Genomic DNA, 13,774 nt, shown 5'->3' on the forward strand with positions numbered 1-13,774 from the left:
CGATAAAAATGTCAGCCTTTCACCGCCAGGCCTTCCTTTCATGGTCTCTTATTTTCAAACACAACTTTTCACCCAACAAATATTACATATGGAACAAAAAAGACATATTGTTTAAACACAAATCTTTATTTATTGATTACTGGTTTAATAATAACATTATTTTTGTTGACCAATTATTTAACAGGGATGGTTGTCTTTACTCTTATAATGAGTTTCTAGAAGAATACAAAATTCCTGTGTCTCCTGGAGATTATGCCAAAGTCTTTGGAGCAATTTCTTCTGGTGTTTGCATGTTATATAGAGCTTAACCAAGATTGGACACACAACAACTAACTTTGTTATCGCTGACTAACACTTCAGTTGGTAAGATTTGTTTTTCTTGTAACAATGGTAAGAACAATAAACTAATTAGCGCCCTGTTCAAAACAGATATTATCACAGTCCCATATGTGGTTCCATACTGGAATAAATTTGTGAAAAACATTGACTGGAAGAAGGTCTGGCTCTTACCCAACCGATATTTGCTGACCAACAAAATTAGAGAAATATCGTTTAAAATAATTCATAAGTTTTACCCGTCTAATGATCATATTGTTAAAAATAAAATAAAAAGACATTGATGTAATGTGCACTTTCTGCTCTATGAGTATTGAAACAGTTACCCATTTGTTTTGGCACTGCCCTTTTGTCCAAAGTTTCTGGTCTGATATTTGTAATTTTATTGCAGAAAAAATTGAGAACGATTTCAAGTTGTTTTGGAAGGATGTTCTTTTTGGCCTTTATGACCTCAACAGAACTAAGACTAGGCCTAATGAAACTTTCATTATTAATCTCATTATTCTCTTGGAAAAATTTTACATTCATAAATGTAAGTTTGCACATTCCAAAACATCTTTTATTGCTTTTAACAATGAGGTCAAGCAATATGTCAACACGCTTAAGTATTCTCTTAATCAAAAGGCAACAAAAACTGTGAATGTGTGTAAACAATTTGATATCTTTTTGTAAATCCGTACTTCCCCTGGCAAAATGTGATGATGTGAGTCTTTTGTTTATGTTTTGTTTATGTTAAAACACCCGCAATGTTGGAAACTGCACAATGTATTATTTTTATAATGGAGATGAACGTTCCTGTAAACTGTGCAATTGTTGAATAAAAAAAAAAAAAAAAAAAAAGAAAACAGATGTGACCATCATGTAATTCTCATAATTTGTTAATATGTACAATTTATATTATGTGCACCCCCAGCTTTTAGTTTTTTTAATGTATATTTTTTTATGTATTTTGTTGTTGACTGTTACTTTTTACTGTACTGTTTTGAGCATCAATAAAAAAAATTAAAAAAAGAAAAATAAGAAAACAGATGTGACCAGATTTTATTTTCATAAGCAAATACGTTCAGCTCCTAAATTATAGATTTTCCTCTTACATTTTTTAAAGTGATCAAAATCTTACAAGTTTAATGTTTTAATTATTAGAATGTAACATAATGTTAATAAATATTTTTCAGTCATTTAAAATGCATATAATACAAAAACTTACACTAGTACAACTACTACTAGGGCCTACTATTACTACTACTTAAAATAATAACAAAAATAATAATAGTTATAATAATATTAATAGTAATGTGATTTGATTAGAACAGTAATATAACTATAACTATCTCAAAACTTTAGGCACAATAATTAACTTATTGTGTTGGTGTATGTTAAAGGGATAGTTCACCCCAAAAAATGTATTCTTTCATCATTTACTCATCCACATACCAGAATATCTCAGTTCTGTTGGTCCATATAATGCAAGTCAACAGGGTCCAAAACTTAATAAATAAATTCAGCATAAATCTAATCCATAAGAGTCTAGTGGTTGAACCCACATATTCAGAAGTGACATGAAAAGTATGGGTGAGAAACAGATCAATATGTCCTTTTTTTCATGCATATCGCCACCCAGTGACAGGGGGGAGAATGTATAGTAAAAAGGGACTTTAAGGAATATTTGGGTTCAATACAAGTTAAGATCAATTTACTTTATTTGAGGCATGATATTGATAACCACATAAAAATATTTTGACTTGCCCCTCTTTTTCTTTAAGAAAAAGCTCAAATCTGGGTTCCAGTGAGGCACTTACAATGGAAGTGAATGGGGCCAATCTGTAAACATTAAAATACTCACTATTTCAAAAGCATAGCCACAAAACAAAAAATATCAATGTTAACAGGATTTTAGTGTGATAAAACTTACACTTGCTAACCTAAGTGTAAAGTTATAGTCAATTTTACAACTCTGTTGCCATGACGAGCCATAATGTTAACAAATCCTAAAACCCCAAAATGACTGTAAAAATTAAGATTTAAACAACTTTACATCAAGTTTTAACAGAAGAATTAATGTAAGTGCTTTTATAAAATGATAAGCTTCAAATTTCTGCCCTTAAACCCTCCAAAAATTGGCCCCATTCACTTCCATTGTAAGTGCCTCACTGTAACCTTGATATTTTATACTTTATCAACATTATGCCACAAATGCTGTTGATTGAGCTTAACTTGTATTGAAGCCGGAATATTCCTTTAAATATTGATCTGTCACTTCTGAAGGCATGGGTTCAACCATTGGAGTCTTATGGATTACTTTTATGCTACCTTTATGTGCTTTTTAGAGCTTGAAAGTTTTGGACCCTATTGACTTTTATGCACCTACAGATATTCTTCTAAAAATCTTAGTTTGTGTTCTGCAGAGAACAGAAAGTCATACACATCTGGGATGGCATGAGAGTGAGGAAATGATGAGAGGATTTACATATTGGGTGCACTGTCCCTTTAACATGTCATCTTTATTACAGTAAAATCCAAACAGTGTTTTAAACCAAATTCTAATGCTCAATCATTTTCAATTATACAGACCACAATAGTCATAAAGCTAAAGTATCTTTGAATTTTATATCCTATTTTTATATGCTATTCATGGCAGAATTATATTAGAATGATTATAGGTTCTCAACATATATCAATATATATTGATATTGATGAATCATTACGTTTTTGCACCTTAACGTTTTAACATATTCAGAACATTTGTTCTCCTCTATTTTGTGGCATGATGGTATTGCTCTAAAAAAAACTTTATTGAACTGGATCTTTAAGTTTGCATTGATCATTGTCTTGTTTTTGTCATGCTAAAGTTGTTTTATTGTTGGTCATGTGTCGGTGACAATGGTTTGATCTTATATGAGACTTCTATAATGCTCACATTCCTTGTTTTGGGCAGTACTATATCAAGTGCACTCATCTGATGAGTGTTAACTCCCTCTGGTTCTGACAGGTGATAAAACAGATCGCAGTCCAGCCCAGTATCGATAAGTTCTGTGTGACAGCTGCAGTGTGAAGGAAAAATATTGATCTGCTCTTTGGCTCTGTCTGTTTCAGTGGAGGAGGAGTTTGACCTCTCCTCTCCCCTCCTCTAACCTCTTTCCTTCACACCCTCCGTTCAGTGCTAACATCCATCTGGACCCACTGACCAGCAGGACAATAGCTCTGCTCGGACTAGGGGTCAGGCAGGACAATACATCTGTGCAGTGAATATCAGGAGAAAAGGACCCAAGCGCACTTTCCTACCATCAGCAAACTCACATGGAGCAAAAGTCCCCATCACAGCCAACCAAATAAACTCACAATGAAAACCAGTGATGTGTTTTCAGTGTTTTTAAAGTTACAGATTTCTAAAACCACTTTACATTTAACATTTGGGTAGTTGACGCAGGTGTCCATTAACTATTTTTTTGATCAACATCAAGATTTTACATTAGCGTTTGTGTAAATGTAGAAGGGAAAGAGTACATTTCAGATGTATGTATCTTTTCCCCCTCACTAGTTCATTTTAAATGGTCCTGCAAAGTAAAAAAAAATAAATAATATTATTCAAAAGAAACATTTTCCATGTAGTCTCTCTTTTAATATGAGTTAATAGAAGCGAAACATAATTATAAATTATAAAAAGAATGAGGAAAATGCTGTTTGAAAATGGTCCAAGATCATATACAATTTCAACATACAAAAGTATTAGAGGGGGCCTGTGTAGCTCAGCGAGTATTGACGCTGACTACCACCCCTGGAATTGCTAGTTTGTATCCAGGGTGTGCTGAGTGACTCCAGCTAGGTCTCCAAAGTAACCAAATTGGCCCGGTTGCTAGGGAAGGTAGAGTCACATGGGGTAACCTCCTTATGGTCACGATTAGTGGTTCTCGCTCTCAATGGGGGCGTGGTAAGTTGTGCGTGGATCGCGGAGAGTAGCATGAGCCTCCACATGCTGCGAGTCTCCACGGTGTCATTCACAGCGAGCCATGTGATAAGATGCGCGGCTCGACTGTCTCAGGAGCGGAGGCAACTGAGACTTGTCCTCCACCACCCTGATTGAGGTGAGTCACCATGCCACCACGAGGACCTACGAAGTAGTGGGAACTGGGTATTCCAAAATGGGAGAAAATGGGATGTAAAAATAAAATAAATAAAAAAACATGCACAAGTATTTCATGTCAACTGCCAAGTTCCCAATAGGTAGGCTAATGTAATTTTTCTTTTAGTCATTAAAAACAAGACAATGTTATTACAGAACATTTCAGTTTTTAACTAGTTTGAATTCAGTAAATGTTGATTGTATATTATAACTAACAATAATGCTAATATTAACACAGTACTACTACCACTACTAAATATTGTTAATAAGTCACAATTGAACAGGCTACACATTTATATTGATTTTAAACGGTGAAAATAAATTCTAAATCTCGACCTACTCTTCTGTTAACATGATGCCGTTACATAACATCTGAACGCTAAAGATTAACAGACATTTTCTTGATTAGTTGTGGGTGCGTTTGTGTGCAAAAGAGAGCATGTGTTTAATTTATTCCATTTTAATATTGGATTAGCAGCTTCTAAAATGCTAATGCACTAAGAGATCAATAATGGATAAAATCATTATATGATTTCTCGCGGCACAAAAAAAAGCACCCCTCGCATTGGTCAAGAGTGCTGTCAGTTCCCACATGATCCCGCCCCCACAGCAGAAGGCCACACCCCTCTGACCCATTCGGTGTCCAAAGAGACTGAATGAAATGGTCTGTGACCTGTCAGCTGACCTCTGAGGGTGCTATTGGTCAGGAGGTTGGGCAAAAAAATAAAGAAAGCAAAAAGAGAAAAAGAGCAAAACAAGAGCACTGTCATGTCTCACTCACTCTTTTATTGAACGGAGCAGCACTGAGCGTTCTCATAAATTAAGAAGAAAAACATAACGGATTTCTATCACTTACACACTGATTTTCTGATCACATATGACTTTTAAAATATTAGAATTACTATGTAAGTGACATCTTATGTAGACTAAAAGTTTATTGTATAATTATAGAAAAAAAAAGTTAATGGCTATGATCCGCCCCCTGCTGGTTGAAAGCAGCAATGCGTCTAATCGTTACATGCGCATTACTGCCACCTAAAGGATGTTTAGAGAACTACAACCCCGTAGAGTAATACATTACTTGCCATTAAAAAAAAAGAAGCCAAATTTTACGACACATCACCCAAAATTCTCATTACCGTAATGCATCAGGAAGTTTATATTTTGCATCTTTAAAACTAAATTCTCATGATTCACAATTATGATTCTAATTAGCATTCTGTAATACAGCATAGTATTAAAATAATGTATCGTTTTCTGCATTACAGCAAAAACAGACAACAAATTATTATTTAAACATTAAATAAATATAACAATATTTAATTCATTTAAATATAAAATGAAACTGAAAACAGCACATGGGCAGAGATGCATTTCTTTATTTTTACCAATAAAAAAAAAAAAAAAACATTAAAACGTAGCCATGAAGGCAATTCAAATCAACACAATTTACTTTCAAATGAAAGACACATTTGCTGATAAAGCTTCGATAGAAAACACTTTCTGAATGTTCCCTTTCATCAGAGCCAGAAATGCTTTGAATCGGTACAAACTCAAGGGAACTTTTTATAGTAGCGTCTAATTATACAACAGTATAGACATTACAAGTGTTTCTCCGTTAAAAGATAAAGTTGTTCTTCAGGACACTGAATCAAATGGTTTTATATTACAAAAAAAGGCAATGTTATTTAACAGTCCAATAAGTTTACTTCAAGCAGTATTTATGCTGTAAACGTTTAATAAATTACATAAAGCAATGATTTGTCACAAAATCACACAAGAGCTTGACTGAGGTGATCTATACACAATAAGACTTGAAACCTGTTTTTAGAAAAGTGCTTCAACATTCAAAACCAGTACAAAAGATTGATTTAAATCAAACAAATAGTTTTAAAAGTGGGGTATCTGTAAACAAAAACAAAAATTAAGTAAACATTTAAGTGATAAAAGTGAAAGCCGTACTGTATGAAGAACTAATAAGATAAACTATTGAACAAAAAAAAAACGCAAACGATAAATGGTCTCTTATTCTGCATTTTGGCAAATTTTCAGTAGGCCTTATTTGCCACATAGTGCACACCTCCCCTGTAACTATAAAGTGTACTTTAAAAGCTCATATCAGAAAGACAATTCTTTAAGCTGAAATGCATAGACATGATTCAAATCTACAGATATTTTTGAAACAGCATACGTAAAAACATACTTTATCGCTGTATGCAGAAGTATATTACAAAACATTATTTTGTAAACATCATAAACATACAAATTTGTGATATAGAGCACATTACACAGTTCGGTTTATCCTCAATATGTTGATTTTGTTTTGTTTTTCAATTAGGGGAACTGAATGACAGCTGATCAACTTTTCATAATACTATATTCACACTGTCTGCTGCAAAAACTGCTCTCAGGTCAGTTTACTGGACATTCATATTTCCTGCAGAGCCATGTGGACTTGTGTGCTTGCCTGCTTTAAAACCAACAGGTCACCATAGTTACACTTTTACCGTGGCTGCTCCAGTCTCATCTAATCCACACCGTCAAAGCCCTGAGCATTCTCAATCGCCATGTGCAGTTTCTCACGAAGCTCCTCAAATGATTCGTAAGGAGGAAGATCCAACCGGTTGAAACTGACCGAGAGAGAGAGAGAGAGAGAGAGAGAGACAGAATAACTGGGATATTCCTACAATGCAGCACATTTTCATGTGCCCTTCATCCAGTATATTGGATAAAATAACGAACTCAATATTTTAATGAAAATCACATTATTTCATTTTTTGAATCACAATAAAACAATGAAGTGTAAACGGGTGAATTTTGAACAAGTTCTCTACATTGGTTTTAGCGGATGCTGCCCTACTAAAAAAAAAGAAAAACTGGCTGTTCCTTAAAGCTGAAGTGTGTCATTTCTGCACAACTAATGCCGCACAATGTTTTCAAACAGACCACATATTTTCGATCACTTACCCCATCTTCCAGTGGTCGAAAATCGAATAGTCACGCTCTACTCTCAGGCCATTGGTTGAGCCAATGTTGCTGTGTTAATCATGTCTTCTCAAAAAATAAGAATATGTTTATCCAATTTGTAATTAATTATATTGTAGTTTTGTCCTCAGTCACTTTTCATTCACACTACTACATCACACTACAGGAAGTGACATTATGACAGCATACACATCAGTAGAGAATTAGCAATGGGATGTTTTGTGGTGTTAGTTGGTTTAACTCTAATCCTGTTTGATAAATTACAAAAATTGGTATGACATAAACATTTTTAAAAGATTAAAAAAAAAAAATGCCAAAATTACCTTCAAGTTGTCACCCTCATGTAAGATGACGGTTACTATCTCACTGAGCAATGGCTAACTTGAGTGCTTTATTTTCATCCTATTAGACGTCCGGTTCATTTACTTGCATTTTTTAATAGCCAAGTTATAATTTATAGCATTTAAAGGGATAGTTCACCCAAAAAATACAATTCTCTCATTTACTTGACCTCATGCCATCCCAGATGAATGTGACAACACAATGATTTTTCTAAGAATATTTCAGCTCTGTCCATATAGTGGAAGTGAATGGTGGCCAGAACTTTGAAGATCAAAAAAAGCATATAAAAGGTAGCATAAAAGTAATCCTAACGACTCCAGTGTTTAAATCCATGTCTTCAGAAGTGATATGATAGATGTGATTGAGAAACGGAATAATTTTTAAGTCCTTATTTTTTACTATAAATCTCTTTCACTTCCACATTCTTAATCTTTTGTTTTTGGCAGTTTGCATTCTTCGTGCATATCGCCATCTACTGTGCAGGGAGGAGAAATTATAGTTAAAAAGGACTTAAATATTGATGTTTCTTACACATATCATATCACTTCTAAAGACATGGATTTAACCACTGGATTCGTATGGATTAATTTTATGCTGCCTTAATATGCTTTGTGGCCCTTCAAAGTTCTGGCCACAATTCACTTGCATTATATGCACCTACAGAGCCGAGGAAGAAGCAGAAGAACTAAAGTCATTCACATCTTTGATGGCATGAGGGTGAGTAACTTATGAGAGAAGTTTCATTTTTGGGTGAACTATCCCCACTTACGTGTGTGAGCATGATCAGGAGAATATTTCTATTTTATAAGTCTGCTACACCCCTTTATCGAAATACAGCCCTAAAATACAACACAAGCATTTTCATCGGTTACAGTTGAAAAGGTGCTGCATCACAGGAACGAACCGACTCATGAATGATTTAAAACTGTCGACAGAAACTCAGCTGGCAGGAGAGACCTGCAGAGAGACAGACAGGTGTATACAGATACATAGATAAAGATGTCTCACCATGTGTGCACTCGGGGCAGTTTGTCTCGTGTGCCCCACTGTTCAATGGTGAACAACTGTGGCCCGTTGGATCCTGAAAATTAAACAGAAAAACATGATCTTACAGCCTGGTCTTATGAAAATTATGTGACTGGAAAATATCACATATCATGGCAGTTCCAAGAGCAAATGTCCACTGTGTGGCACTAACAGCGAGTAACATTTTCTGCCAAACAGAGTGTTTTAAAGTTTATGCTTAAAGTGTGAGAAACAGGAAGTGTTAATGAACTGATTGTCTGTGGTTTTACTCATGGCTTGATTGAAAGAGAATGAAAGTCACTGTTGTTTTAGCGCCTCTAGCTCTAGTGTTCATTTCACTAGGTAACTGCCGCAGTACGTATAACAATCCATGGAAAAAATTGCTTTGACAAACATTAAGGTACAGTAATATGATTCTGAGATCAGGTTGAGAAAAAAAAAACCTGCTGTAAATTAGAATTACCAGTAGTATAAAAACAACTTTTTCATTGCATTTCATGTGACGTCCTTATGCCACGTGGGCGGGACTCACCGTAGAGTTCAGCAAAGCCGTTCATTGGTACACGGGACGTGCCTGTCACAAATTGCAGCAAACGAATTCGCTTCTCTGCATCCATCAGCAGTACAGTCTTAAAATCAAAATAAACCACTACAGTTATAACAGTTTTTTAGAATCTACTTAACAGATAATAATACTTCTAAATAATACTAATAGTGTTTAAGCAATTATGGAAAATGTATGTCTTTTGCAGAAGGCTATAAAATAAAGATATTTAGTCATTCTTACATCATTTTATTCAAAGTGACTATTTAGGCATAAATAGCACTTGCCACACAGCGTGGCTGCACTCAAATAGTCTGGTAGAAACACACAAATGAAAGACAAACTGCTCCCCCTAGTGTTCCTGCAGTGACATGGGGCGTAACAACAGTGTGGGTTTAGGTTTAGGTGTACAGTGTCTGTGGGACTCTAATTTATCACAATTAACATGCTGCAGTGATCCCCTATACTGTATGTTAGTATCAAATCGTGTTTACGTATTTGTGCCATTATTTGGCCGGGGTGCAAATTGCATCTAACACTATTTGCTCTTATTGCAAAGAAGCAGTTTTTTTTTTTTACACTTAGTGCAAATAGAATACATAATTATCTAGTTGCACTTAGTGCAAATAGCTTCCTGGTAGTACAGTAGTAAATAACTGCATTCATAAATTCAGATTATAAATGACTGTAACCTTTTTTTAAACAACAAAAAAGCTCAGCTATCTAAATGGGACATACCATTGACTTCTATTGTTTTTATACAAAGCCAACTATCATTTCTAAACTAACCCAACAGAAAACCTTTTTGCATTATTAGAATAAAACAAAATTATTATTAATACATTTTTGGATTGTTTATCCAAATGAAGACATCTCAAAATCTCCCCAAAGGGAGTTTATTTATTTATTTTTTCATTTTAATTTTGCACACTTCTTGCAACAAATGGGTCACAGACAGACACAGACAGACAGACACACAGACATAGAATGAAAGAATAAAATCTGACCTTCCAGAACCAGATGATGACAGGGTGATTTGGATTGTAGCCTGTTTTATATTTGGTGTTTTCTCTCCAGTCGTTAACATCCACGTCACCTAACCCACACATCAACAACTGAGGAGCAAAGATATACAAATCAGTGCTTTGAGAGCTCAGCTGAATTAGTTGCACACATCTGAAGTCTCACAAACCGTTTAAAACAGAACGTCTACCATTTGCATTACTGTGCCATACTGTTTCAAAGAGTCCGAAAACCCTCTATGTTAAAATGGGACTTGAAGTGAATTTCTTACTTGTAATTTCCCCTCTTTTATAATAATAATAATAATAATTTTAAATAAAGCAGAAGCTCTCACCTCCAGCTCATTCTCGTCAAAGATCTTGATTAGATCCAGAGGGATCAGTTCATAGAAACCCTGCCAATGAAAGATGAAACACACATCAAACCTCAAACATAGGCAAACCTCTCAGTTGGTATCAATGGTTCAAACTGATAGAATCTGTGTTTGTACCTCTTTGAAGGCAGTCATCTGTCTCTGAATCCTATCTACAAACCTCCACTGCATCACTAGACTGCAAATAAACAGCAAAAGACATGCATTACATCTTATTATGTATTATTAATAAACAACAATGAACTAGAGTCTATGGGATTTTTTTTGGCCATGAAAGTAGTAGCACACCTGTCCTCAACAAGTTGAACGATTTGAGGTATCATTAATGTCTGTAGAACAAATGATGCGAGTCGAGTTACTGTAGGGTTAGGTGTTTGTTTAAATCATGTAAAGTATGTACGAGCAAAAGTAGTGATGCACGCCTTTGTAAACACTGACCCCATTACAGTAATGGCATGGATGCCTTTGAGCAGGAAATACAATTTCTAGCACATAAGCTTCCATGTGTCACACGGGGGCAGTAAAACTTACTGAATATACTCCTTTTTGTTGCTGTCATTGACCACAATATCAGCGCCTCCTGGCTTCAGTTCATGCTGGTGTGTCTGCGAAAGAGATCAGATTATTCTTTTATATCTGACCTGACTATATTCAACTTCACAAATCATATGGAAAGGAATAGTTCACACAAAAATGAACCTTCTGTCAGTACCTCACCCTCATGTGGTTTTTCAGTTTCAAACGACTTAAATTTCGCACTGTTTCTCATGCAAAGCTATTGCATGATTTCAGATGACTTGGAATATAGTGCACTAGTCCCAGGGTTTTCAAAGTCTTGGATTGTAAGCCCCCCTCTGAGAAAATTGTCAAGACCGCACCCCCCTTGTGCAGCTGTTTTCCACTGAGGTGAAAGATGATGTCAGTCGCAACAGATGTTTAATTGCTCACGTCACTTACATCAGCAGCGAGCATCAGAATATCATTCCTACAATGCAACTGTAACCATATTATGCTGCATTTTCTGAATAAAAAAAAAAAAAAAGATGATCTTATCAGCCAAATGGTGAGTTTATTACTCAAACTCCGGTCTTGTTTCTCCCTTGATATAACACATCTGCAGAAGCAGAATATGAATAAACAGAGGTGTATGGGTTTAGAATAGATTTGCGAATGTCATTGTCATTGAGCAGCATTGTTTATTTGAGAGCACATGTCCAGTTTTGAGCGAGCCGCCCGTGTGGGGAGTGATTTGCGCTGGTGCAACCGGTACATGGATGCGCTTTCACGTGAATGTTGTGCTCTTGACATGAACAATGTTTTATCGTATAAGCAGGACTATGGTCCATTATGTCAATACTTGTCATTTATACTCACAATACATTTTTATTGTATTTATGTATCTTTTTATTTTACATTTACAATTATGCATTTGGCAGAGACTTTTATCCAAAGCGACTTACGGTGCACTTATTACAGGGACAATCCCCCCGGAGCAACCTGGAGTTAAGTTCCTTGCTCAAGGACACAATGGTGGTGGCTGTGGGGATCGAACCAGCAACCTTCTGATTACTAATGATTTGCTTTAGCCCACTACGCCACCACCACTCCATTTTACTTAGTGAAATTATCATCAATCTCCACGCCTCCCCTGACATGTTCTGGCGCCCCCCCCTGAGGAGGCGCGCCTCCCCATTTGAAAACCATGGCAATAGTCTTGTTGAATACTTTTATGGTGTTTATATGGTGTAAAACTAAACAAATAATGCAATACCTGTCCAAACAGCTCCTCGTCAATAGTGAACCTGAGATCCAGATCTGTGGGGTCATTCTCCAAGATCCATCTGAGAGAATTGAAGTATTCACTGTCCTAAAATAACATAAGCAAAACAACAGCTTAACTAGTGTTTGACACCTGAGAGCCAAAGCTCCATGGGACATTAATGACATTTTTCATGTTATTAACATGCTCACTAGTGTGTACGGTTTGTCAAATATTTACTTCTACTCCTGGCATAGCACTTATGAAAATGACATAAAAATGTCCCTAAAGATTCAGAGGCATTGCGTATGTTGGGAATGGAAACTGCTTGGCAAACACTGCTTAGTATTTATTTTAAATGTCATGTGAAACTAAATATAGTGCATTAGCTAAATATAGAAAACAGCAGTATGCTTTATTGTGGTGACACTATGCTGCATATTTAATTCAGTGGCATTCAGTTATAATCTCATATATAATAGAGTTGTTTTGAGTTTTTAATCCAATTTTGTGTAGAAAATGTCTTATCATTTGATCAAACTGCCAAAAGTTGAGTAAAGATGATGTTAAAGCAGTGTTTTCCCAACCTTTTTCTGCCCCAGCACACCATTTACGACCAAAACAATTCTACTGTACACCACTATCCCACATAGGTTAACCATCGTCAGTATCTTTCCTTTTCAAGAACTTGTCCATGTTTTCTGTCCGTCTTAGTGGCGTGTTTACTTGTAATGTTTGAAATTTGGCTATGCAAAAAAAAACACACAACAAGTCCCATAGGTAGGCTACGCTGTGTGACGACACAGGTGGCAAGAGCGCTGAATGGGTAATGAAAAAAACAACAAATTTGGTTCTTTTCTAGTTTGTAGATTTGTTCTTTACAATGCCACAACAAATTACAGGGCTGCAAACTCATGAGGGGCGTTAAAGAATAAGCTAATTCTTTTTAAAGAATAAGCTAAAAGCACCAATTACAGATAGTATTTTAGTGATTCAAGTTTACAATTGTGCAGAATTAGCTGAAGAGTATTTTTGTGAGGCTTCTGTTTCACAAATTTGTTACATTTTATTAACTGATTGGTTCAGTGACCCCTTCTGGAAATGTCACTAGGTGGTGACAAATGAGCGTCTTATGTGCTATGAGTGAGTCAGTGAATCATTTTGAGTTGTTCATGACCGAAATCTACCAAGAGACTTTATAGTGTTTAAAGGGTAACTAAACACCTGCTCAGAGTCTGACTCCACCCACTAGAAATATTTGAAAAT

The 13,774-nt window shown here is 35.5% G+C and overlaps 1 protein-coding gene across 3 annotated transcripts in view; it reads right to left on the minus strand.

Annotated features, from left to right (window-relative positions):
- Window positions 1–5,813: 5,813 nt before the first annotated feature.
- The window catches only part of LOC127661384 (E3 ubiquitin-protein ligase NEDD4-like), a 45,163-nt gene continuing 37,202 nt past the window's right edge, over window positions 5,814–13,774 (minus strand). For all 3 annotated transcript variants that reach the window (XM_052152042.1, XM_052152041.1, XM_052152040.1), the window contains 8 exons: window positions 12,521–12,616; window positions 11,281–11,354; window positions 10,867–10,927; window positions 10,711–10,770; window positions 10,361–10,468; window positions 9,342–9,438; window positions 8,792–8,864; window positions 5,814–7,086 (listed from right to left, as the gene is read on the minus strand). In XM_052152042.1, the coding sequence (XP_052008002.1) occupies window positions 6,984–7,086; window positions 8,792–8,864; window positions 9,342–9,438; window positions 10,361–10,468; window positions 10,711–10,770; window positions 10,867–10,927; window positions 11,281–11,354; window positions 12,521–12,616 (672 nt within the window). In that variant the 3' untranslated portion in view covers window positions 5,814–6,983. The remainder of the gene's footprint in view (window positions 7,087–8,791; window positions 8,865–9,341; window positions 9,439–10,360; window positions 10,469–10,710; window positions 10,771–10,866; window positions 10,928–11,280; window positions 11,355–12,520; window positions 12,617–13,774) is intronic.

The sequence above is a fragment of the Xyrauchen texanus genome, chromosome 21, assembly GCF_025860055.1.
Source record: "Xyrauchen texanus isolate HMW12.3.18 chromosome 21, RBS_HiC_50CHRs, whole genome shotgun sequence".
In the NCBI taxonomy this organism is placed as follows: Eukaryota; Metazoa; Chordata; class Actinopteri; order Cypriniformes; family Catostomidae; genus Xyrauchen; species Xyrauchen texanus.